General features: G+C 39.3%; 1 protein-coding gene across 1 annotated transcript in view; it reads right to left on the bottom strand.

The window, feature by feature from the left end:
• Positions 1-23,726, bottom strand: part of MEGF11 (multiple EGF-like-domains 11) — a 291,887-nt gene that overhangs the window by 206,133 nt on the left and 62,028 nt on the right. Inside the window, exons 2-5 of the mRNA XM_014946132.1 lie at positions 19,184-19,296; positions 15,209-15,332; positions 12,582-12,683; positions 10,966-11,066 (exon numbers count right to left, since the gene is read on the bottom strand). Coding sequence (XP_014801618.1) covers positions 10,966-11,066; positions 12,582-12,683; positions 15,209-15,324 — 319 coding nt within the window. The 5' untranslated portion in view covers positions 15,325-15,332; positions 19,184-19,296. The remainder of the gene's footprint in view (positions 1-10,965; positions 11,067-12,581; positions 12,684-15,208; positions 15,333-19,183; positions 19,297-23,726) is intronic.

Below are 23,726 nucleotides of genomic sequence, written 5' to 3'. Positions count from 1 at the left end.
TTTCAGCATTTAACTTTTTCTGGTAAACGATTTCCCATTGCCACACTGCAGGGTTCAAAAACAATCATTATCACTAGTTCAAACTGTTAATGAGGTTAAGAGAGACTCTGAATCAGCAGAGCAGAATCTATGACCCAGGAAAGCTTTTCCCCTCCTGTGCCCTCCCTCTACTCCTTCCATTTTGGTAAATTGACCAACTCTTTCCAGCAATTTGTAGAAAATACATTTTCACTAGTTAATTTTCTACTGGAACTTGATTCATCCAACCAGCAAACTTAATGACAATTTGTCTGCAAATTGTGCCTTATATTGCACCTTTAGAAAGAGCACTACTATCTTTTCCTAAGTAATGTAGAAATATTAACATCAACTCTTACATATTATATTTAATTCTCCCTGATCTAGGAGACCTCACTCCACCAAAATTTAATGCAGTGGAATAGTACTTGCCAGCAGGAGGCTCCAGGGTTTTTTTGAGGACAGAAGAGGGAAGAAGCAATTCTCCTGTGCCCAAGCCAGTGGAAGTATCCCCAATCATTCTATTTTTAACCTCAGGGGAATGTTTTTTGTTGCCTGAGGGAATACAATTTTTGACAGGCTGGTGAATAAAGGAGAAGCTTGTACCTAACGAAGAACCCTGGTCTTTTCACCGTTCCTGCCAACACGTGAAGAAGCAGCCAAACCTACCAGAAGAAGACCAAGCATAACCTGATCTAACCAAACTACCTGTAATGGCAAGTGGTATCAAACTGCACTCATCAGACCACTGACCATTTTCAACTCACAGGTATCTCTCTCTGCAGCCTGGGCTCTCCCAGGAGTTGTGCTGGAATAGGAAGGGAGCTGCCGGTTGCGAAGTGCAAAGTTAGAAATTAGCTAATATTTCCATCATAAAAAGACCAGAAGAAGATACAGTGCCCTAGAGCTGAGGAAGGTGATAACGAAATTCCAGCTGAAGAGGTAAGTTCTCATATCACACATGGCAGAACTGTAGGAAACTCATTGGTTGTGGGATGGCATTTCTAGCCGAGTGAACTTGGCTACAGAAATGTTGTTAGTATATTACTACTGCCTTGCTTCGCTACCTCTGCTTTCTTACTGGGGCTGTATCACTCAAATACACGAAGAATTTATGGATTCCAACACTGGCTGAGCACCTGTTTGATTTAAACAGTGATAACGGAAGCGGATAGGATAATGTGAAAAAAACTCGAGCTATTAGCAAAAAAAAAAAAAAAAGCATTGATAACAAGGGCAAGATTCTCAGAGGTGCTACAGCAGACAGTGAGAGAGACATGAGCAGGACTTTGGCCTAAACAGTCTGGTACAAAAACCAAGCCATCTTGCCTTGTTTTTTGGAAATCACCTCAAAATTACAGCACTTGCATATTTTGCTACCAGTTACGCACTCAGGGCATTAAGTGAATTTCTTTGTGTACAAATTCCATCACACTACAGTTCCTGTGAAATATTTTTGGATCTGGTAGCATTGCCACATGTCCATAGTTCTCCGATTACTGACTTGCCCTGAATTATGGGTCTCATGCCAAGAAAATTCTCTTTTCTGTCAGTAAATGACACAGCTCCACTGCTGATTGATTTTCATAGGCAGAGAGTATGTGCTGTGTGTGAGAGAGAGGATGGGTGCATCCAAAATGTTGTTCCTAAAAGATCAAAAGTAGATAGATCAAGACACCTGGACCGCATGATACTTCTGGCTACCTTTGCTGAGGAAAGCAACACCTAACGAAACTAAATTACACCGATTCCCCTAGATAAATTTCAGTCCTATAGCACATTGGATAAACTATTGATTTTTCAAACAAAATCTTTCTTCATTTTTATTCCAAATTTCATCAAACCAACCTAACAAAAATCCTTTTCTTTGTTTCTCACCAAAATAGGATGAATATGGACAAATTTCTAAAGGCAAACCTGTCGTTGAGGCCAGGCTATTCGATGGCGTGGGCCCTGGAGAGCCAACGCGCTTCAGATTTCATTTCAGATCAAGCCACACACTGCAAATGAAGGTCACCCCGATGAAATCAAGGATAGAAGAATGGTCTGTTTGAAGATCGTGTTGATGTATAACCTACACTAACATGGGGATGGAATATTTAAATGCAGACACTTTTCACTTTCCTCACATTTCAAAAGAAACCACAGCAACATGTTTCAGAGCAACTTACTGAAAAGAACTACAAAAAAAACCAATCCAAGAAACAAATTGTTGTATAATTATGGGCAGTGATTCTCATTTGAAGCCGCTATTTTAAACTGGCTGTAAACAATCTGGATTGCAAGAGGTCAGCTGATGTAGGGTCAAGTCCAATTTCTTAGTAATGTCTTAGTGACTAGAGAAACTGCCTATAATGAGACATCGTAAAATGTACTTTCCAATTCCTGTGACTCACACTGTTGCCTAAAAATAGAAGATGGGAGTTGTAAGTAAAAACTTTTATCTATACCATCAGAAACTACTGAAGATGCCTACCCATTACTATAAGAAAAATGTGACATAGCAATTGCAGAACCAAAACTATTACTCAGTATTTGGTGAAAAAGAAGATCATTTTGGATGTTCTAACTGATGTTTTTAAAAGGAATTCTATTTAAACCACAGATTTTCCTAAAACATGACACCTGTGAATGCAGATATAGTGTCATCAGATCCTAAAGGTACATACCAGTGACTCACTTCAGCAGAGCTCACATATGCACTACACTCCTGTAACTGAAAGCCTCCTTTTGTTGCTTGATATACTGAATACCAGGTTTAATTTCTTTGCAAGTTTCTTATTTTTAGCCAGAAAAAAAAAAAATAATCTTTATTTGACTCAATTTGCATACTTAAGTTCTAAGCTTTTCAAAGTGAGACTAGATTTTAGTGGTTTTCACATAGATTTCTGGGCATTGCAGTAATAAAAATGTCATAGTATCCAAAAGATACTATGAAGAAGAACCCCCTCCCAGATACCCAGCACTGGAGAAACCAACATCAATAAACACAAGGAGTTTGGTAGAGCATTTCAGATGGCAGACTCATACAGCATTCCTAGTGTGAATGTCACCAGTATTTCTAAGAGGGACTGCTAAAAGGATGTAACAATTACAGACACGTTCCAAAAGTTCACATAAAATAAGTGTATGTTATGCACAGGAAGATACTGAAAGCAATATATTTAAGCCTAACATGCAGCTTTTGGGCTGAATTCAATCTGCCAAGTGCCTCCAGCCAGTCTTGATGCTGTGCTAGAGGAGAGGGGAATAGCTGAGCTGTACCTAAATGCACCCAGGTAGCCACATGCCTCCTCCTGCCTGCCCATGTTGGCATATTTAGGGTATCCATGGCTGTTGCTATAAATGGCAGAGATCAGAGGGTGGAAGGAGCAAAACCCTCAGCCATCTCTGGCACCTGACAACACGGGCTCATCCTTTCCAAGGTTCTGAAGTGAGCTAAAAATACTTGAGAGAGTGGTTCTCACCAGTTTTCCAAGTAGTCCCCTGTCACTACTGAAATTAAGAGGTGGAAAGACCAAAAAAAACACATAAGGAGATTTCACGAGGATCATATTGATAAGTACATTTTATCAACTACAGCACGGCTGTATGGACTGGGTCTGGCTGGGATGGAGGTGATTTTCTTCACAGCAGCTGGGATGGTGCCCTGTTTTAGATTTGTGACCAAACCAACGCTGATAATGCAAACATTTTAGTGCCCTGTTTTAGATTTGTGACCAAACCAATGCTGATAATGCAAACATTTTAGCTATTGCTGACCAGCGTTTGCACAGCACAAAGACTTTCTCTGTTTCAGTCAACAAGGAATCTGCCTTAGAACAGTCCCCCTCACCTGACTGACGGTTTCCCCGACACCTAGAGCTGCTGTGTGACAAAGACTCTAGGACTGGTCAGGGGAGGGTCACAGCCAGAGGAAACTACAATAGAAAAGAAGTGGAAAAAGGTGTCATATCTCAGATTCTGTGCGTACATCAGAAGCTCTTTTTAAAGGCCATCTTGATTTTGGCAACTTCTTTTCCTCTCTCTTTATCTCTCCCTCCTTTTCTACTGGGCTTTAAAACTTCTTCAGAGCACAAGGGAAATAAATCTATTGAATGGGAGAAGGATGTACAGGAGTGGTCAAGAAAACAACTTCAATATTAAACATATGTTTCATTTCACACATCCATCTCCTTTCTGACCCTATTGATTTCAGTAAGTTAACCCAGCTCTCCATGTGTCTGGACTACTAATGAACCTCAAACTCTCCTGGAGTTCTGTGCCTTCAAATGGCAAATGTCCTGTACGCATTTATACATCCTGAAAAACAGATTGCTCATACATGGGATGGAAAGGATCTTGTTTTCATAAGTTTGTGCAAGCAAATGGATACCAGCAACACGGGAAGGGTTGAGCCATAAAGCTATTGCAGATTAGCACCAGTGCCTGCCACACCATTCCAGCTCAGGGCAAACCAGCACTAACAACACTGGAGTGCACTGAAGCAGGAGAAAGAGGAAAGGGATTTTGAAAGGGAACCCAGACATTAAAGAAGGTGTGAAAGTCAAGATGAGGTAACTGGAGATTGTCCATTCATACATGGTGGATCTCTGCTGACTTCCAGCAGCTGGGGACCAACCTGTCTTTGCTAAAAGTGGGCAAATTAACAGACTAGGCTTTGCATGGCTCTTTCTTTGAATTCAACAATGAACCCACATCTATGACTCTTTGTTCTGATCCTGCTGAAGCTTCCAGGCATCCAGGCCATCAGTGTGAATACTATGAGTAGCTCTGGATCCAGTGCTTCCTTCTGTGTCTACATTCCCAGTATTCTTTTATACTGATTCAACTGAGATTGCCAAAAAAGCCAGAAAAGCTTTTTTATTGCTACACAAGCAACAATCTAAATCTTTTTCTAACTGTAACGCCTGCATAATTTTTCCTCTGATGTTTATTAAGCCCCTTGAGACATTATACAGCTTCAGCCTACCCTCCTCTCCACCTTTATGCTATTCCCATTCCTTTGTATGAACATTTAGTTTCTCCTCCTCCTACTGCATATCTTCCAGAAGTCCCTCCCTTATTTCATTACTTCTCACCACCAGCATCTTTGCAAATCTATCAGCATCCAGAAGCTGACTGCAAATATAAAACGATGGATGGGAGATGAGAATTGATTTTTCCCCTTCCAATCAAAGAGGTCACTCCATTATTTTTAGGGTAAACAGCAACCCAGTGTCTTTAGATACTCCACAAAATGATTGGAGCTACCTGTAAGGCTGGTCTCCTCCTTCCTCTGCACATGTACCCGCCTCCCAAGGTGCTCAGAAAGAATAAGCAAAGGCCTCTGCTGTTTGCAGAGCTCTGGCCTGCTCCACTGTTCTGTTAAATTGTATATTAGACATCAGTATATGGCTCCAAGGTTACACTCCACAGTATGGCAGCAGAGGTTGAACGCAGACAACCAGTTCTGTTGTGAGCTCCTTCTGTTGCTTTCCCACCAACCCACCTGCTCGTTCAATAGAAAACAGGGCTTCCTCCCAGTCTCCACACGGGGGTAAGAATGTCACTGGATTTCCTAATTCCTGTGCAGTTTCCCCTCAGATGGGAGCACAGGACCCAAATTATTTTCCTCACAGTCTTCACTGGGAAAAAGACATATGGAGTCATCTCAAACGCATATAAAAGGAGAAATTTCAAAGCGTCTCCTACTGTCATTTCAACTCTATAATTAATAACACTATATGCAGAACGGCCTTCCACACCATTTTCTCACACTCACACATCCCAAATCAGAGAGAGAAAAAGAATGTCCCCTGATACAAGGTATCTATGTACTGCTATATCATTTCCCTTAATTTATGTTGCATTATTGATGTACAGAATGCCGAACTTGAATAATGTAACAGCAAGGCTCTTACAGAAAGCACTCACACCAGCTTTAATGTGTGTCTATAAAGATAAGAAAAATATATTTCCTAAGTCCAGCAGCTTTCAAACAATATATTTCCAAGTTACAGGAATGCTCACCATGAGGAATTAAAATTGAGGTGAGAAGCTGGGGGGGACAACATTTCTTCTAAAATGTTAATGAGCTGCTTCCTTATAAAGTGAAAATAATCAACAAATCTGACATATGAAGAAACATTATGAATATTCAAGAAGTTTGAGCCACTGATTCAACATTTCCTAAGAGTGCACAACTTTTGCACTGATCACATAGCTATGATTTTTCTTTTCATCACAAGTACACTCTACTGTGGTGTCGGTGTGTTGGAACATACACATTGAATTGCAAGAACTGTAATTCATCCAGCTGGCAGGAAGCTTTGGAATTGTTACTCCTATGGTACAGATGTTTAACAATCCAGCCATATGGCTCCAATAAGGCAGCCTTTTCAAAAATTACAAAAAACTGCTCTAGACATGCAGCCTGGTAAATCTGAGTGCAATCCTGAGGTATGAATGTCCATATTGCTACAATATAAAAGGATACATCATACTATGAAGTTGGCATGTCTACTGGAATTACAGAATACATGAAACGTTATTTAAAATCCTAAAAAGAATCAGGTCCCAAATTTGCATAATTTCACCAAGTCAGCTATTAAAAGTGCATTCCTCATTTGTTTTTGAAATTCATTAAAGGTGTCAGACATAGCTGAAAAGACAGGTAAATAATCACACACAAATATAATAATGTCCCTGACCTCTGGACTGAGTGACCTTCCACTCCAGGTGACAAATTGAGATTTAACCAGTGAGTCCAAGAATTTCTCTATAAAAAGGATCTGTCAAACTCAAGGAGCCCTGATGACGGTTGCAGCAATTGTAATGTGGAAAGCTGAATGTTGAGAAACAATTTGAGATCAATAATATCTTGGCCAAGAAAGAAAAGACCCATGAAATGGTCAATCCATAACTCCACTGAATTTTGGCAGGTTTGAATGACAGATAAATGGCAGCAAATAAGATTGTTAAATCACTCACCATGTCATTATTGCATCCTGTCACGTTGCATAGATTTATACGTTAGAAAAAGAGTGTAAGGTATAAGAGTGAAAAAATAAAACTGTTAAAAGCTAAAATATCTCAATCTATGAACAAAAAGTGAATTCCCAACTTTGTGTTTCATGGTTGGGTTTTTTCTGCCAAAAAATCAGATATAAGTAGATGCCACTTGCACTCCTTTTCTCTGTTGCTTGGGTCTCTGACCCTTTGTTACCTAGAAGAAACGTCTCTTTTATATAAATCTGTAGTGCAAGAATAAGATTAAAATGGACAGACTGAACAAAGCATTGGACTCTCAGACAAAAATGTATCCATTTAGTACACACGGGATCTTTCCACCTGACAGACTCTTAAAGGGAAGTATTAAATTGCCATCTACTCAAAGGGTAAAAATCACGAAAGAGCCATGTAATATTCCTTTTCTTTTTCTTTTTTTTTTTTTTTTTTGAGCAGCAAAATATTCAGAGATGCTTTATCTACACAGATACTAATCTAAGCAACATAATTTCAAAATATCCTTACGAAATCCTTGAAGGGCAGTTGAACCCTGTGGTTGTTCAAAACAAAACAAAAAAAAAAAAAAAGTTTTCTGCAGTTTATGCATTTACTCTGCCAAAAGCTTACCTTAGCATGCAAAGTAGTAAATCAGAGTTGCCCTGATTTACTCCCCAGACTACGCTGTTTGTTTTCAGGGGCAGCTCAGTGAAAAGCTTTGTCATGTGTAAGAACATTAAGAGAAGGGGAATCGTTTTGCAAAACTACCAGAATGGTGACAACCATTTCTAAGACATCGATGGGGAAAAAAAAAAGCAGATGTGCATTCACAGCATTTTACAGGTGGTATTTTTTGAATACTGTTACAACCCAAAAACATTCCAAGCCCTTTAGAAGCACAATTTCATACCCCAAAACTGTTTATCTTAAGTAATAATGTGCTGGCCAGATGTATAACTTTCCAGTAAACAATTTAAATTCTATTACTTTGTGCCTGAATTCCTTCTTTTACGGGGCAGTAGCACATGAAGATCTCATACAGGCAAAGATGGCACCAGAAAGAATGGCAGAGCAAGAGGCTCTGGGGTCAACCCGATTAAACAACCTAATCCATTTAGTAAGTCCCTATAGGAGGACAAAGATAAAAACATATATCTGACATGCCTTTAAAAAGTAGTAAATGAGAAGGAAAAAGATCAAAACAGTGGCTGAAAGCCTTCACTTCAGCTTTAAAATCCAAGAAACAGTCATTAATAGAGATTTAAACTCAGCCTTCTCTAGTCTAAACATGTCACTGTTAATTACAAAGCTATTTAACTTTTGTAAGAAATAAAGACTGCTATTAATGAAAGAAGAACCAATTAGCCTTTAATCTACACACTGTTTTTTAATCAAACTTTCTTTTGATCATCAGCCTCACTGCGGGATGCGTTCTCTCCTCCCCGTGTTGCAGTGGCTTCCATGATTGCTAATGGAAGGGATTTTAAAGGGCTGGCTGAGTCTGGAGAAGGTTCTCTGCAGGGCTGGAGCTTCCTTCCCTCCATGCAAGTGGGGCTGGGGTAGAACCACACTCATCCCTGGACCATGCTCATCCCTAGACCACACCACCCTGCGACAGCGAAGGCACGTGGGATGGGTTTGAGGGTGTCTCCTGACCTGTCTCTTGTAGGAGCTGCCATCAAAGGAGAAGGCACTGGATATTTCTAGAGGAACGTGGGCCAGAAGTACTAGACTCCCTTCTTCGGAACCAGCAGAAAATACCAGTGTAAAGAAAAGAAAGACATGAGAAAAGGAAGGTAAGGAAAGAGGGGGAAGCAGGGAGGTGCCACCGGGAATGGAATGGAATTCACTGGTGACTGCAAAGAATGATGAACGGGAGAATTTGCTTGTTGGCACAGGAACATATTGTGGAATAACAAAACAAAACAAATGAGACCAGGGCTTGGTGTGTTGGAAACCAAAGGGATGACATGGGAAAAGGATCACAGTAGCTAAATATTGTCGTGACTTCAAACTGTTGGTTGCAGGGTCAGAGAGTTTTGATGTGTTTTTGTTGGATTTTTGTGGAGGGTTGGGTTTGGTTGTGGGTTTTTTTTTTGTTATGTGGCTACTTGTGGTATCAAAACAGTCAAAACCAAATATGTAGAATCAATCGTGATGGAAAACTCCCTTCCTTCCATTGTTTCTCTCTCGGCTGCACTTGCTGCTCAGATCTCCCAGGAAGGACAGAGAGAAAATGTCCCTGAGGCATCACTTTGTGTTTATGACCATGCAGATAATGGAATATAAGAACCTGACTGTTACACATGTAAAGAACAGAGAGAACATAAGTACCATCTGCCCTGTGTCAAATGTGAAGCCTGGTCTGGCCACATACCCGCTGGTTGTTCTGCATTAGCAAAACTTTGGTGTAAGCTCTTCTTTCTCCATAATATAAAGGCAACATTTTTTTTTTGGCAACAGCCAAACTCTTGAGTATTAATACTAACAAAAAAGCACTCTAAAACAAATGTTAATACCCTCAAAGAATCAGAAATATCGCAGAGACATTCTGTTGTTGTAACCAGTATGACAATTAAAATATACAAAATAAAAAGCCCTAATAGGTTGCAGAGATATAAGTGAAAATAAATACATTCTATGCCAGAGAGGATTTTGAGCCACAAAATTCAAGTTGGTAATAAAATTACGTGGAACAACTGCTGAAATGATAGTGACTTTGAGAAATTCAAAGGTAAGTACACACTTAACACAGGAAGGATTATAGCAAAGACAATAGAAGAGGTTACATTAAAAAATTTTCAGGACTTGAGTAACCACATCCCACACTTCGAAAGATCAAACTATTACTCTGTAAAATAAGGTTAATTCTAATGCCTAATCTCAAAGGGCTGTTAATTTTTGACAGTCTAAAACTGCTTTAAAGTAATTCTTTGGAATAAAGGTGATTTAAAATGAGATTAGGGTCCATTCATGTTTTCGAGGTGCTCATATATTGCAATACAAGTAAAATAGGTAAAATCAGATAAAACCACCAACAGAACTAGACAGAACTAGATTTAAAGCACCGTGTCAAGATATTTCAAGTTAGCTGGATAATTGTATCATTTCCACATTTAAATTATTCTGTGACATTCTAAACCTGTCAATAAAATCTGGATTCTGAGGCTGATCAAAACCTTGTTGTGTTCTTCCTGTGCTATAATCCCATTCTAACAAGCCATAGACAAGAGATCCCCAGCTCCATTCTGCTTTTGAGCAAAGTGTGCTGAATGCATTCTGCCTCAGAATACTTTGAAAGCTGCAATACTGAAAACAGATGACACTAAGGTACAGGACATTTTTCATTAACAAAGCTTGTAGGTGTTTCTGAAAGATCCATTTTGCATCTTGTCCCCCTTTGACTGACCTAACACACTGCAGAGCTTTTTATTTATTTATACAGTGCAATTAGGAAAAAGTTCTTCTGACATTTGAGAAGCTTTAAAAAGAGCAAAATTATTGACAGGAACCATGTGAAACACAGTGAGTCTTTAATTATTCTTATCTGGAGTAAGAACTTTCAAAGTTAAGAGGCAGAAACTTTACACTGCTACTTAAACTATGTAATAGTTAATTTCTAAGAGAGTTCTCAGTTCCCCTAATTCTTTAACGTTAGTGCACACTTGCATAAATTACTCCCCAGAGTAAGGTCTGATTCAAAAGCACTCAGGAACTAGATTAATTCCCACCCGAATGAGTTCAGCAAATTTCTACTCAGGTGCCTGAAATGCATTTACCTCAAATTGCCTGGAATGTCCTGTATCTCTAATTCTGACTGAAATCAGTGGGTCCTGAAGGTTCTGGGCAGCTCTGAAACCCAGCCCTTCCTATTACTACTGCAATACACCGTTACGTTGTCTAGAGCTCCTCCCCAAATTACTTTTAATTCTCATATCTGAATCAAAGCTCTGTACATACGGATACAGTAGTCTCCACTTTCATAATATCCGGGGCAGCACTGAGATCTTCGCCGATACATAGTTCTTAGTCCTCTTCGATATGCTGTTTTATAACTTATTCTAAATTGCAAGACAGAAAGCCATTTGACAACATTGAAAATCAATGCCAACTGTTGGAATTATATTTGTGTTAAATTATAGTAAGGATAGCATTCAATAATTATTTCAAAATGCATGAAAGCTTTAGATATTAAAAGCCACAATAAAAAAAAAAAATCAATACTTGTTTTGAAACTTGAAATATAACTTGTATTATAAACACAGTACCATGAGAGTCAATCACCGCAGCCCTCCCTGGAACTGCTATCTTAAAACATTTCCCCAGTCCTAAAGCAAGGGCAAGGAGTTTCCTCAAGAATAAATGATTCATTTCCACATATCAGCAAGGTCAGCTATCATCAGTGGAATGAACAGAATCTTCTGTGGAGACCACTGTGTCAGCATTGCAACACGAAAAATGTGAAGTTAACCCCAAGTGATTTCCTACTTGCTGACCCTTCCAGGGCATTAATACCTTGCAAAATGATATTAGAGTCCCAGTTCAGCATTTAAAGCATGTTTTCCCCACCACAATATGCAGTCCAAAGAAATTTAAAGGTGTTAAGTGCTCTATAGCTTTTCTAGACTTATGCTTAGCATTAGCAATGATACCACATTAGAAAAGGAATGTTTAACAGAGAATATTTAACAGCTAAACACTTCAAAGTGGCTTTGTTCATGTTAGTTTATTTGAAATTATCTAAATTGAATAAAATCATTGTTCCTTATGTTAGATAAACTGATTGAATTTACTCTGCTGCATTCCAAGCTATACAATAGCCCAGAAAGCTCTGCATCTCTGTTCAGTTCCATTCATGGTAACACAGAGGCTAAAAAGCAAAACCCCACCGTCAGACTGGGATGGTGCTTAACAATCCCTTTGCTACTGAATGCATAAAAGTTAAGGTACCAAGCAGATTGCTAAAACCCCCTAGAAAGACTGCAAATAGTAGTGGATGTTCATTGTTTATTAGGATACTTTTCTATTGGAATCAGAATGGATATAACAGCCATATCTTGCAGCCTGGGGAAAATTAACTGTTTAGTATCAGCTTTCATTCAGTACTAGAAGTGGACCCATTCTCATTTTACCTGATTTTCAATATGGATTTGGCTGCAGTATTTCAAATATGGATCCATTTGTAACTGTCACTAACCCTCCAGCGCCTGATTCTTCAAGATTCAGGAGCTGCAGGGACTTCCTACCATAAACCTGGACATGCTCTGATCACTTGGAAAGGACAACTGGTCATGTTTGGTCATGTAATGCACACTTCCAATCACATGGCGGGGTGAATGGTGAGGATACATACTCCTGAATAGTCCATAAGAGACTGAATACCATTATTCTCACTCAAATTCCAGGCAAAAAACCTTCTAGAATAGCTAAAATAGCAAAAACCCTAGCTATTGCACTAAAATACATCTTTCCGTAAACATCAGTCTTAGAATATCACTAAAACTTGGATAAATAAAAGGTATGTGTGGAGAGAAAAAGGCAAAATAAAACTACAATGTGTAGGGATGAGCTCTTACCGATGTCTAGTGCACTTGAACCAGTTCAGGATGTCCGTGCATCTGGTATAATAGATCTGATCAAAAGGATGAGCGTAGGATTCCTGTACTGTCACGGCGTAGCTAGGAGTGAACAAAGAAAGAAAGTGAAAGGTTGTTTGTTGCAACATGAAAAGTTTCAGTTCCCTGTAAATGCTACTCATCTAACTCCAGTATGAAAAATAATTAAATCAAGAACTTCAGAAACTTTGGGCGTTATCAGAAACTAGAAAAGGGCTTCCTTCAACCACAGACCTTCCTGAAAGTTTTGGAAATGCTTCTCCCTTGGGCTCCCTAACTCAAATAGGCACAGAGATTTCAGTCTGAGTAGTAAACTATTCCCTTCTGGAAAAGAAACAAACATTACTAAAATTCATGGTAGTTTAGAAGGTGAAAGGGGCATTCGGTTAACCTGACAGTGTGAATTTTAAAAGAGAGGAAAGCACCATGGTTTTAAACCATCTCAGTTGCCTTCTTGTCCAGGAGTTAATTTTGGCTTCCACAATGCTGGTAAGAGCTCACATTAACTTAGCACTGCTGCATTTTGCCAGCACCAAGGGATGCTCACACCTACCTTTATGATGAAGCAGCGTCATTACTTCAAACACTGGTTGCACCAACCAAACGGGATCATTTGTAAAAGGTTGAAGAGTGTTTATTTTTCTGCTTTCCCAAATGTAACCCCTTTAATTTGTAGCAGAAATAACCTCAGAACTAACTGAAAATTGTAACATGAGTTAACTGGTATCTAGATCTGGAACACTTTGACATAGGCTTAGAATGGGGTTACCTCCCTTTGTAAAAATGAATGGATATAAACAAAAAGTGGGCAAATTGATTAGAAATCGCAGAGATCCAACACTAAGAATTCAGCCAACTCCTTCCCAAAACACTACTTATCCATGCAACAGGTACTATATTAATCACATTGATGATATTTAAAGTGTCTGGGCCTCTCGCATGAGATAGGAACACCAATGTCAGTTAGTTGTGTCAGGCATTTCAGAAGGTTGTACTGCCCTGTACTAAGTGTGTGCGCTGCTTAAGGGACTTGTAATCTCAGGTTCTGGTCTGGGAACAAGCTCCACCTTATCAGATCTACGATATCTTTGGAGAATGATACCGAAATCATTCTAGGCAGGGTCAAGACCCAGGAATTAGATCCTCCAAGTCATTCATTATATCGATTGTCTTAATCGTCCACGTGATTTCCTTCTCATCAATGGTGCTGCTGATGTGATTAAGCCCTGTGAGATCGCACCCGTGAGGGAATACCAAAATATTTTCTTGGAGGGTCTGATTGGCTTGAAATCGAAGCCTGGACTATTACTGCCCTGCTTGTCATGCCCCTTCCAGACAAACCAAGATTCTACTGAATGTTGCTTTTGCCCTCTATCACAATTTGCTGGGTTTGACAAAAATGGTTTTATTTCTACTAATGCCAAAATGGAAAATACTTACATTGCTCATTATTAACGTAAAGCAGTAACACTCACGAATCTTGATTATTATTCTATGATCCTGTTTGTTACCCAGGAATTGCCCTAAAAATCTTTTCCCTTTGATTTATTAACATCTAAGTAACAAAGTCATCTTGGTCAGTACAACCAATCAATTTTGGTATTTAATTTTTGTTTCTCCTTGATTGGGTCTCTAGGTTGCTGGCTTTCTTCAGACAAAATCAATATTTTATTCCTGTGCTCTGAATGCACTTCACCTCACAACACAGACTGCAAAATCCCATTCCTGTCCAGTCTTTGCTTTGCAGCTGCGTTACCTGCAAACAGTTAATTCTCTAATTAAGGCCTCTAAAATAAAAAGGCAGTGCCATTCAATATGATTCCATTTTTTGCTCTTGTCAAGGGGTTTGTTTTGCTAAAGCTTCCAGTAATTCCTATTTGTGTGGAACTAAACCCCAGAACAGGACTGGAAATTTAGCAAGTTAAAGTAAAGAGAAGGGGAACTTTAGCCTCTGCAAACAGACCCTGCAGGAACGTGAACCCTATCAAAGCTGGTGGGTTTCTGTGTACTCCTAAGAACTGTTCTGCACAGATCCACTTTTAGGATTAGGACACCGTGACAATAGAGAGAACAGAATTACCAGGGCCTTTAATTCTCAGTGCTTTCATGCAGATACTCTTTGATGCTGACACGAATTTGGCAGACACAGCCACAAAGTTCAGGACACAGAGAATAAGCCTGCGTGTTGCAGCAGGAAGGGCTTAAAACTTAGTTGGAATCTCTAATAGTCTTGCTTGACAACAACTAGAAAAAAGCAAGACAGAACAAGGCCACTATTTTTCTAGTTCTCTCCATGATAAATGAAAATACACCTGTGCAGTCCTCTGGCTGAAACCATGGAGGAGCTTTCCAAAACTCAGCTGAGCAGACATGGCTACACAGTCTCTAGCTCTGGCTTTAGAACCAATTCTTTGGGATGATCCAAATCCTCAATGCCACTCAGGAGTGCTATTTCTGTCAAGCAGATCCATGTTCTTTTGTGAGGCAGGGTGGTATTTAGCAAATTACAGCTTTTATGTTGCCTTTTAAATGTAAAATCTGAAAGGGCTATTAAAAAAATAAAATAAAAAAGGCATGTTATACATTACCTTTCCCAATGACTACAAACATTTGGATCATCTGGGTTTAGGGATAGAGTAGTTTGGAGGAGAAAAGACAGAATAAGTCCTTTTAGAATCCACTTGAACAGCGTATGTGCCACCATTGTTGTATCTAGATAAAGAAAGTATACCGATTAAAGACAATTTTGAAGAAAACATCCTTCTACACCTTTTCATCCTTACTTTTGCATAAATCCAAAGGCTGTAGAGCTATTTACAAACTGAAAAACCTGAAAAAGCAATCAACTAAATGCATTCTGAAAGGAATTTATAAACCTACTAAAACAGATACATTTGATGATTAAGCTACCCAAAATATTGATAGCCCCAATGGTTCCTCCAAAGGACATTCCTGATACTGATCATTTTCACAGCTGGCTGTCTGTAACGACAAAATAAGTAACTGAGGTATTAAAACAATCTATTCTCCTATCAGCTTATAGGCACGTGGAAGAATACCCAAACATCCCCTTTGATTTATTTAAGTGGGTTTTACACATGTCAATATAGTAGGCTACACCTGAGACATACACTTATTACAGGAATGAAGGAAAATCAATTCACTTTTCAACTCTTACATGGGGGGAATCACTTAGAATGACAGAGGTCATTGTATTGGGTCACATTATGCAGAACACTAAACATAAAATAAAAATATTTGCATTGAACATTAGGTGTGGTCTCTTCTTCATCTTACAGTTCATCTATTCAACGTACTGCCTTATACCTACTTATTGCTCGTTTGGGGCTTTGAAACAAAAATTGTGGTGTTTGTCTAGAGGTCCTCAGTGACAAAACTCAAAAAAACCCAAAATAGATAGGAAATACAAAGCTGCTTTTAAATGTAACTGCATTAGAGGTGTTAATCTATTCAACGCTAGGTCAGTAAAAAATATTCTTCGATAGCCATTTCACGCATTTCCACCGTCACATAATTCACCATTCAAATCAAAAGTCCCATATATTATTCCTGGCAACAAGATTGCCCTAAAAATAGATTGAATCTTCATGTGATCATCTAAAAACCACATGGCTCATTGCCTCCTGCTCCAGAACAGCAAAAGGGATGTTAAGGGTTTTTCTCTGCGTGGCATTGATGTAGAGCCCAGCATAAAGAAGCCATCACAAAGCAGAATGAAGAGCAGGGGGACAGCCAGGAAAAGCTGGGCTGAAATTATCCCTGATTCAAAGCCTTCTCAGCTAGTTCAAGGACACCCATTGCCTTTAGTGGATTCAAAGTCAAGATCCCAATGGGAATAATAGCTCATCTTTTAAATTATTCCTAGAGCTCTGCTAAACCCAAAGATAGGTTTTTAAGCCATGTAAGTCATATTAATGTTAATTAACATGATTTAATGTTAATGTTCCTCATGAAATGGATTTAAGTCTATGAGTGACCATTCTCTACCTGCAGGCTGTTTCAGAGTCCCATGGCAACAATGCAAAAGCTTATGCTGGAAATTAAGAGGGCTGATGAGAGAAGGACATGTGAGATCGTTCTGTTTATTGAAAAGACGTTCGCTCCACTTGTCCGAGCCACTACCTCTCCATGGAGGAAAAGTCTCTGGAATGGCTGATCTGCAAGTCCTCATGGGACAGAAGTCCAACAGACCTAATGGTCAAAAACTGAGAGCCTGTTTGAGGGTAGAGCTGAGCTTTCTTTTAACACAACATGTATCAGTAGACGTGAACTACCAAGCTCAACAAAATGACAGACAGCCCTTTAATAAAAGTATCTTCAAAAGATGCCTATTAGACGAGCTCCAAATTACAGAGGACAAGTTCTACTGATCACTGAATTTATAGGTTGCCATTTATGCCCTTTGTTCATTCTCTGCTGCTTTGGTCCATGGTAACACTGCGTAAATGGGACCAGAGGAAAACCTGCTCCTGATCAACAGAAACAGCCACAGTGAGAGCACGGAAAACTGCTGGAGGAAAAGCAATCCTCAAGGGAGAGGGGGTTTAAATCAAAACATGGTTCTGTGCTCAGTTTAACTTCTTGAGAACATCAAGAGCCTGAGTTTATCCCTAAATTAGTTAGAGGTAGAAAGACAGCCTGTCTTCCACCTAAAGAGAACGAGCATTTTCTCATTTAACTAGAGCAGCCCTCTATTTGAATTCTGTAGTTCTCAGAGATCTCAATTTGTTCTTAAGAAAACAATGTACCAGTTTAGTTTTAAAACCAAATAAACACCCAAAGAAGAGTGTGAAAATTTTGTATCTGAAAGAGATACAAAATTGTTTTCTAAACTTTTAATGCTAATGGTATTTTATTACCTGTTTATAAATAAACTGCTTTGGGCAATTAATTTTCTAGCTTAGCAAGTCAGATCGTGTATCAGAAACATCCAACTCTCCAAATACAGCAGAACCCCATTCATCTCAAATGTCTCTTTTTCTAACTCAGATGAAATATTTCACTTTGATCACTGTTAATAGAAAAGACCTCATATCAAAATGGAATGGTTGCTATTACAAGATTCAGAATAAAACTCTAAAAATAGGAGCACATATATTAAAAACCAACATCAAAAAAGAATCCAGTAATGACATCTAACATGGGTTTTTTCCAGCTTTTATTGCTCGGCATTATATATACTACATTCCTGCATCACGTTTAATGTTTGGAACATATTCTCCACGGAGACAGCATCAGTCTTTCTGGGAGACAATGCCTGTAACTTCATTAAAGATAAAGCCGAATTATATAAACCTTTCCAGTGTCTGCCACCGCCACCCTCCCGAGGACAGGCAGCCTCTTGAGCTTAGCAAGAAAATAAGTGACACACAGGTTCTCTGGGCAGTCTCTAAATGGACTCAAACTTCGTGTCCCTCCAGGCCTGATTTTTCTTTTCAGGAGTGAAAAAAAAGTCAATTTAGGTACAATTTGGCAAGAAAAGGGGGTCTTTCAATCCAAAATATAATCTGGTGATTTTTCACAAGCGTCTCACTCTCCGGTAATTAGAAATGATTAGGTTAGGTATCTGTTACTCATTAAGCCCTTTTCACATGCCTTGCTCCTTTTTGAATGAATTTCAGTTCTTCACCTGCAATATTGATACAGGTCACTGGTTCCATCCCAGAAGAAAGGAAACACACTTTCGCTGTTAAGCCCCAAATCTTAGCTATAGAAAAACTAGTAGGTGGCAAATCATTGATTTATTTGTCTGTGGATTCACTTTACAAAAACCTTTGTTGAGGAAACTGTGCTGGGGCTTACAAAGAGCCCAGAAGATGCAGAACATCATTTAAATTGGATGAAGTACATGGGAGTGGGGACAAAAGCAGGTTTGTTACTCTCCTTTGCAGTTTGTACAACACAAACTGGATCTACGTGAGACGAAAATAAGACCCCAAAGAATCCTTGCTGGATGGAGAAAATATCCTCTAAAGCTTTCTCTAGGTGCCAAGAACCTGCCTTTGGTAATATTCTTGTGAAAGAGAATTAGTTTATACTTTAGGTGGCTGGGAAGAAAAAAAAAAAAACAAAAAAAAACAAAAATAAAACCACAGAACAAGTTTCTACTCTGCTTTGTTGGCTGACGGACTAGAAAATTTAACTAAAAATTAGACCATTAGAGAATTTCCTGATCAGAGGCAGCAGTAGTGAAACATTTCATTTTTACATTTCTGTTATAAAATATTTCATTACGTCACTTTGACATGAATTTCAAAACAAATTCTCTCTGCGTTATGAAGTTCTAAATTAAATGCTTTTGTCCCAGTTTGGGATGAAATGAGTTCTGAACCAGGCGAAAAACTAAGTTGGTGTCTGACTGCAATCTGGGACAACATTTAGAGAAGTGTCTTTCACTAGAGTGCAATATTCTTAAATCTTTACATGCTTTTGAAGAGCATTACTTTAGACATCTAAATGTATATGCAGTTGATTAACCTAACCTGAATTTCTCCCACAAAATTCCATGCAGTGTAACAAAGAGCCATGTAAAAAAACCTTACCTCAAAGTGGTAAAAGTTCCTAATGGATCCTGGTGTTAGGGACTATGGGCACATGCAGACACGCAGCACATTGCCAGGAGAGCAGAAGAAAGCTCTTGGGAAGCTGCTTGGCCCTGTGAGCAATCAATTAGAAAACATATTGGGTCAAAGAAAGTGTGTTTGGCAGAGTGGAAACGAATTAAGACAGAAATGAGATAAACCATTCTAAATAATTACATCTCATAAGATAATTGTGCTATATAAGACCAAAGGGCACTATCCAGTTTTTGGCCGGTAAAAAGTGTCAAGGAGAGAGTGGAGGAGGAGGCTGATGGTAACACATCCCCTTCAGACCCTTCCAGCCTCCAGCAATTTGCAACATCATGACTTCCTCTGACAAGAGCAGTATCTTTGTGTTTAATAGCATTTGATGGATTCTCGTCTAAGAAATTGGGAAATCATTTTTGATGCGTTAATGTAAATTTCAATATTTAAATTTCAATGTCAACAACATCCCACGATGGTCTCACATCTCAGATGTGTACAGTATGAAATAATTCCTTTGTTTCTCTGCCTCCTCAATTTCATTTGATGCCTCCTTTCTCCTCTGTTAGAAATCAATCATTTATTCTCAGGCTTTGTATCCTATAATTTCCTATCTTACAAACAACATTTGAGTTTACATATAGACTTTTTCTTCTGAAATATCCCAAACAGAAAGTTCCATTTCTTTCAGGAAGTTTGATGAAAGACACTGCAAAAACCTTTTGCAAATCTAACTGGATCTTCTTGATTCACGTGTTTACTTCAAAGGGCTTTAAAAATTTATGAAGCCTTTACAAAGCCATGTTGATTCTTCATAAATGTATTATCTTTATTGAGAGGTTCCCTAATTCTGTTCTTAATTATGATTTCTACCAAATAGGGAAACCTAGATACATCAAAATGAACACGTATTCTAGTATTTGTATGTAAGTGGTTAAGGAAAATGCAAGACATAGTTAAGCCAGGAAACAAAAAAGTTGGATTTCACTGAAGAAGCATTAAAGTGACGGAGTGTTTGCTGATTACACTATTTTAGTCTCTAAGTAGTAGCAAGCTTCCAACAAGCTGCCCTCTGTGGCATTCCTCCTTCTCATCCCATCTGAAATTTTCATGATAGTTTAGGCAAGGGATCATTTAAACACACACTTCATTTGGCTCTACATCAGATTTTGTTAGAAACAAGCTGTTATGAAAGCTAAATGAGGCCATGAGTTTCAAAACTGATCAGGATTTTTTGGATGCCTCCATTTATGATTAATAACTTGAGTTACCATGAAAGGACTGAATAATACGCAGAGCTCAGAATACATTTCTTAAAAGGGTTGTTTTAATCTGGGCAGTCAAAAACTAAGCCACTCAAACTCAATAGTCACCCTCAAAATTGTTGCCATGACCAACAGAAATATTACCAAGGCTGTGGTTTGGTTTTGTTTTTAATGAAAATTTAAAGCTGTTTTAAACACATAAACACTTCCAGGAAGACTCAGGTACTGAGTACAAAAGCACAGAGAATGTGATTCTTATCATCTGAGCACAGAGAAATCCAAGTGATAGAAGAACTGGCAGAACCACCAGGCCACGCATGGGTTGCTGGGTTCCTTCTACTGACATCTTGCACGATTAACACGAGAAGACAGCAGGCAAGAAGCTGCCTCTGTTAACAAAAGATGATATTTCAGTTAACAGGGTTTATTTAAGCCTCTAGGAGTCATTGTACTGAGGGCAAATTATTATCCCTTACATGCCGTGCAAAACAACAGGCCTACAGTTCCTGCTACAAACCCCATGCTGTCAGTCCTATATTGAGCTTCCCCACGTTCTGAAGCACAGCTCTCCTTAAGGTTTGTGTCCATCCCTGCCTGTCATTTCGAGAAGGCAGTTCCACAGCTGGAAATACTCAAGAGTAGATACAGAAGTCTTTTGCCTTTCAGCAGTTTCCTCCCCAGTATCCTGGGAAGGCTGAAGGCACAGGACCTTCAGTTCAGTTCAGTTCCTTGAAGAGGCCAATCCCAGCTCTAGGAACAGACCAACAAGATGTACAAAACTAGGATCTTTCTTACCTTACCCTTGAGTCCATACAAAGGAGACAAGCTTGTTCCAACTTGCCCTTCCAGACATAAGGGTAATGCCAATAAACCTAAGGAAGAACCTTAACTTTTCAGGGCAAAAGTATTCTCTGCTCCCTATGAAAGGTAACAATACTCCTCTGCTACTCAACAAAGTTCATGGCTAGTTACACTGAATGTTGGCAATAAAACCAATTAAACAATTCCATCATATTTTCTGTAATCGACATTACTTGGAAAAATAAAAGAATAAAACCAAAATCTAGAGATTTTCAGACTTTATCAAGAAAAAGTATGAAGAGCTGAGCCCTGTTTGCTGAGCCTTAGCAGCAGCCACCTCTGCTACACCACTCAGTAAAGTAGGTGCTGTTCAGTACAAATAAAGGAACTGATTCCTTTACTCATGATGCAATTTTAAAGGCTTTCTTTTAAAGCCTGGATAAACGCTCTGGGCTCCACTGCTGGAGTGCCCTCAGGACTCTCCCTTCTATTCTTTGAACCACAATTGCTCGGTTTTCCAAGACTGACTGGGGGCCTGATTTTAATGGGAACCAAACATTCAAATCTCTTAATTTGCTTTAAATTCTAAGCTCTAAAATATATCAGTCTGAGCTGCAATTGCTACAGTGAATATGTCTACAGTTCCATCTTACAAAGTCTGAAGATCTGCTTCAGTGCTAAGAGCTCTTACACACTGAGTTCCACTGGAGTCACTGGGAGCTTGGCTGGAGGAAAGCAGGGATAAATAATGAAGTAAACTCTTCTCAATCTATCAAATGTTATTTTTGGAAGCTCAGGATTGTTCCTCCAGTGCTCCCAGAGGGAAACTGGGTCAAAGTACCACAGAGACATGACACTAGGCAAGCAACCTAGGCAATTAGTTTAGTTATGGCTGATGAAATATGTTTATCAAGACAAAGGCTGGTGTATGTGTCTAGGACTGAGGGGTCCTGAGTTTAAATCACACTCACAAAGACTTCAGGTGTGACACTGGGTTAGCAGAGTGGGCTGGACTGAGGCAGATCCAGTCCCACCCAAATTCTGCATCCAGTATTTTCTGTGGGCTGGCTCTGAGTCTTTGGGGGTACCAAGCCACCACACCATACGGGGTCTGGAAACTTCAGGCAAATTTTAAGGCCATAAAAATTCTCAAAGTCTCCGTTTCTTCCACAGGAAAGAGGGGAAAAGGAATGCCCAATCTGTCAGGTGCTTTAAGAATAAGCATATTACAGACTGAAAAGCATTTAGATACTGAAGAAGCAATGTGTTTGGCATTATCCATCCACTCTATAAGATCAACATCAGCACACAAAAAATGCAGACACACTCATTTTATCAGTATTTTCCCAAACTCAGTAACCACACACGCTTGTGCAAAGCACAGTCCAATCCAAAAAGCTATTCTTCATTACAAGACTAAATTTCTTTTTCTTAAATAATTGAATACTTAATCAATAGTCCAGCAGAAATATAATGAAAATATTACATTAACAACACCTAAAAACATCGCTGAAACAGTGCCCAAATCCAGATAATTGCTGGCTCCTTTTCAGGAAGGTCAGCTTGGAAAAAAAAATTATCTGCGATTTTCTGCACATAATTTTGTGCTTGTACTCAACTACCAGAGTAAAATTGGACGCCAGCCCTTTGAACATTTGGCCCTTTAAGTTATTAATCCAAACTCAAGCCCACTGAAACATTCGTGTTCCTTGTAGCGCCTCAGCCCTGAACAGATCCTCCAAGCCCTGCCAGTTCGGCCAGGGAGACGGCTGACATTCCACTGCCTCCTGCCAAAAGCACGTCGGCGTTGGCCGCCTTCAAAGGCAAAATCCTGCTACCCTGGAGGATTTCAACAGAAGATGACATCCTGCAAGTAAAGAAATCCTCCCAGGGTGGCTATATCTGAACCCTCCCAATTAAAACATGGTAAACAAGGAAAGTCAGAAAGAGATGTGGAACGCGTTTGCCGGCTCAGCCGCCCTGCCCTGGTCTCACCATCTGACCGTGGCCGTATGGGGACAGCAGAGAAAGCCACCCAGGGCTGTCAGGACCCCCATACTCATCCCAGACCCCTTGTATAGTGGAATTCTAAAGCTACTGAAACTGTGTGGGGGCTCACATTCTCTACTGATTTAAGAGTATATTTATATTCACCCTCCCATGCATATTTCAGATATTCCTTCCCATACATTACTTCGGAAGAGAAAGGAAGCTGACACACATCAAGAAGCTGATCCCCTGAGAACTCGAGTTAGCTTGCTTATATAGAGCCACCCACCTAATCCATGTTCAAGATGTCAAACAATTACAACATATGCTTCCGTAGACACTTAGAGCAACAAAGACCTTGTATCCTGAGAACACCCAGGATAAATAAAGCAACCCAAGTGTTACAGGCATGCGCAGACGAGGAATAATATGTTTTCAAATACTTAGCTTAAAAACCCCAACTC

The sequence above is a fragment of the Calidris pugnax genome, unplaced genomic scaffold (genome assembly GCF_001431845.1).
Source record: "Calidris pugnax isolate Ruff unplaced genomic scaffold, ASM143184v1 scaffold134, whole genome shotgun sequence".
Classification (NCBI taxonomy): domain Eukaryota; kingdom Metazoa; phylum Chordata; class Aves; order Charadriiformes; family Scolopacidae; genus Calidris; species Calidris pugnax.
This window is presented reverse-complemented; position numbering and strand designations above follow the sequence as displayed.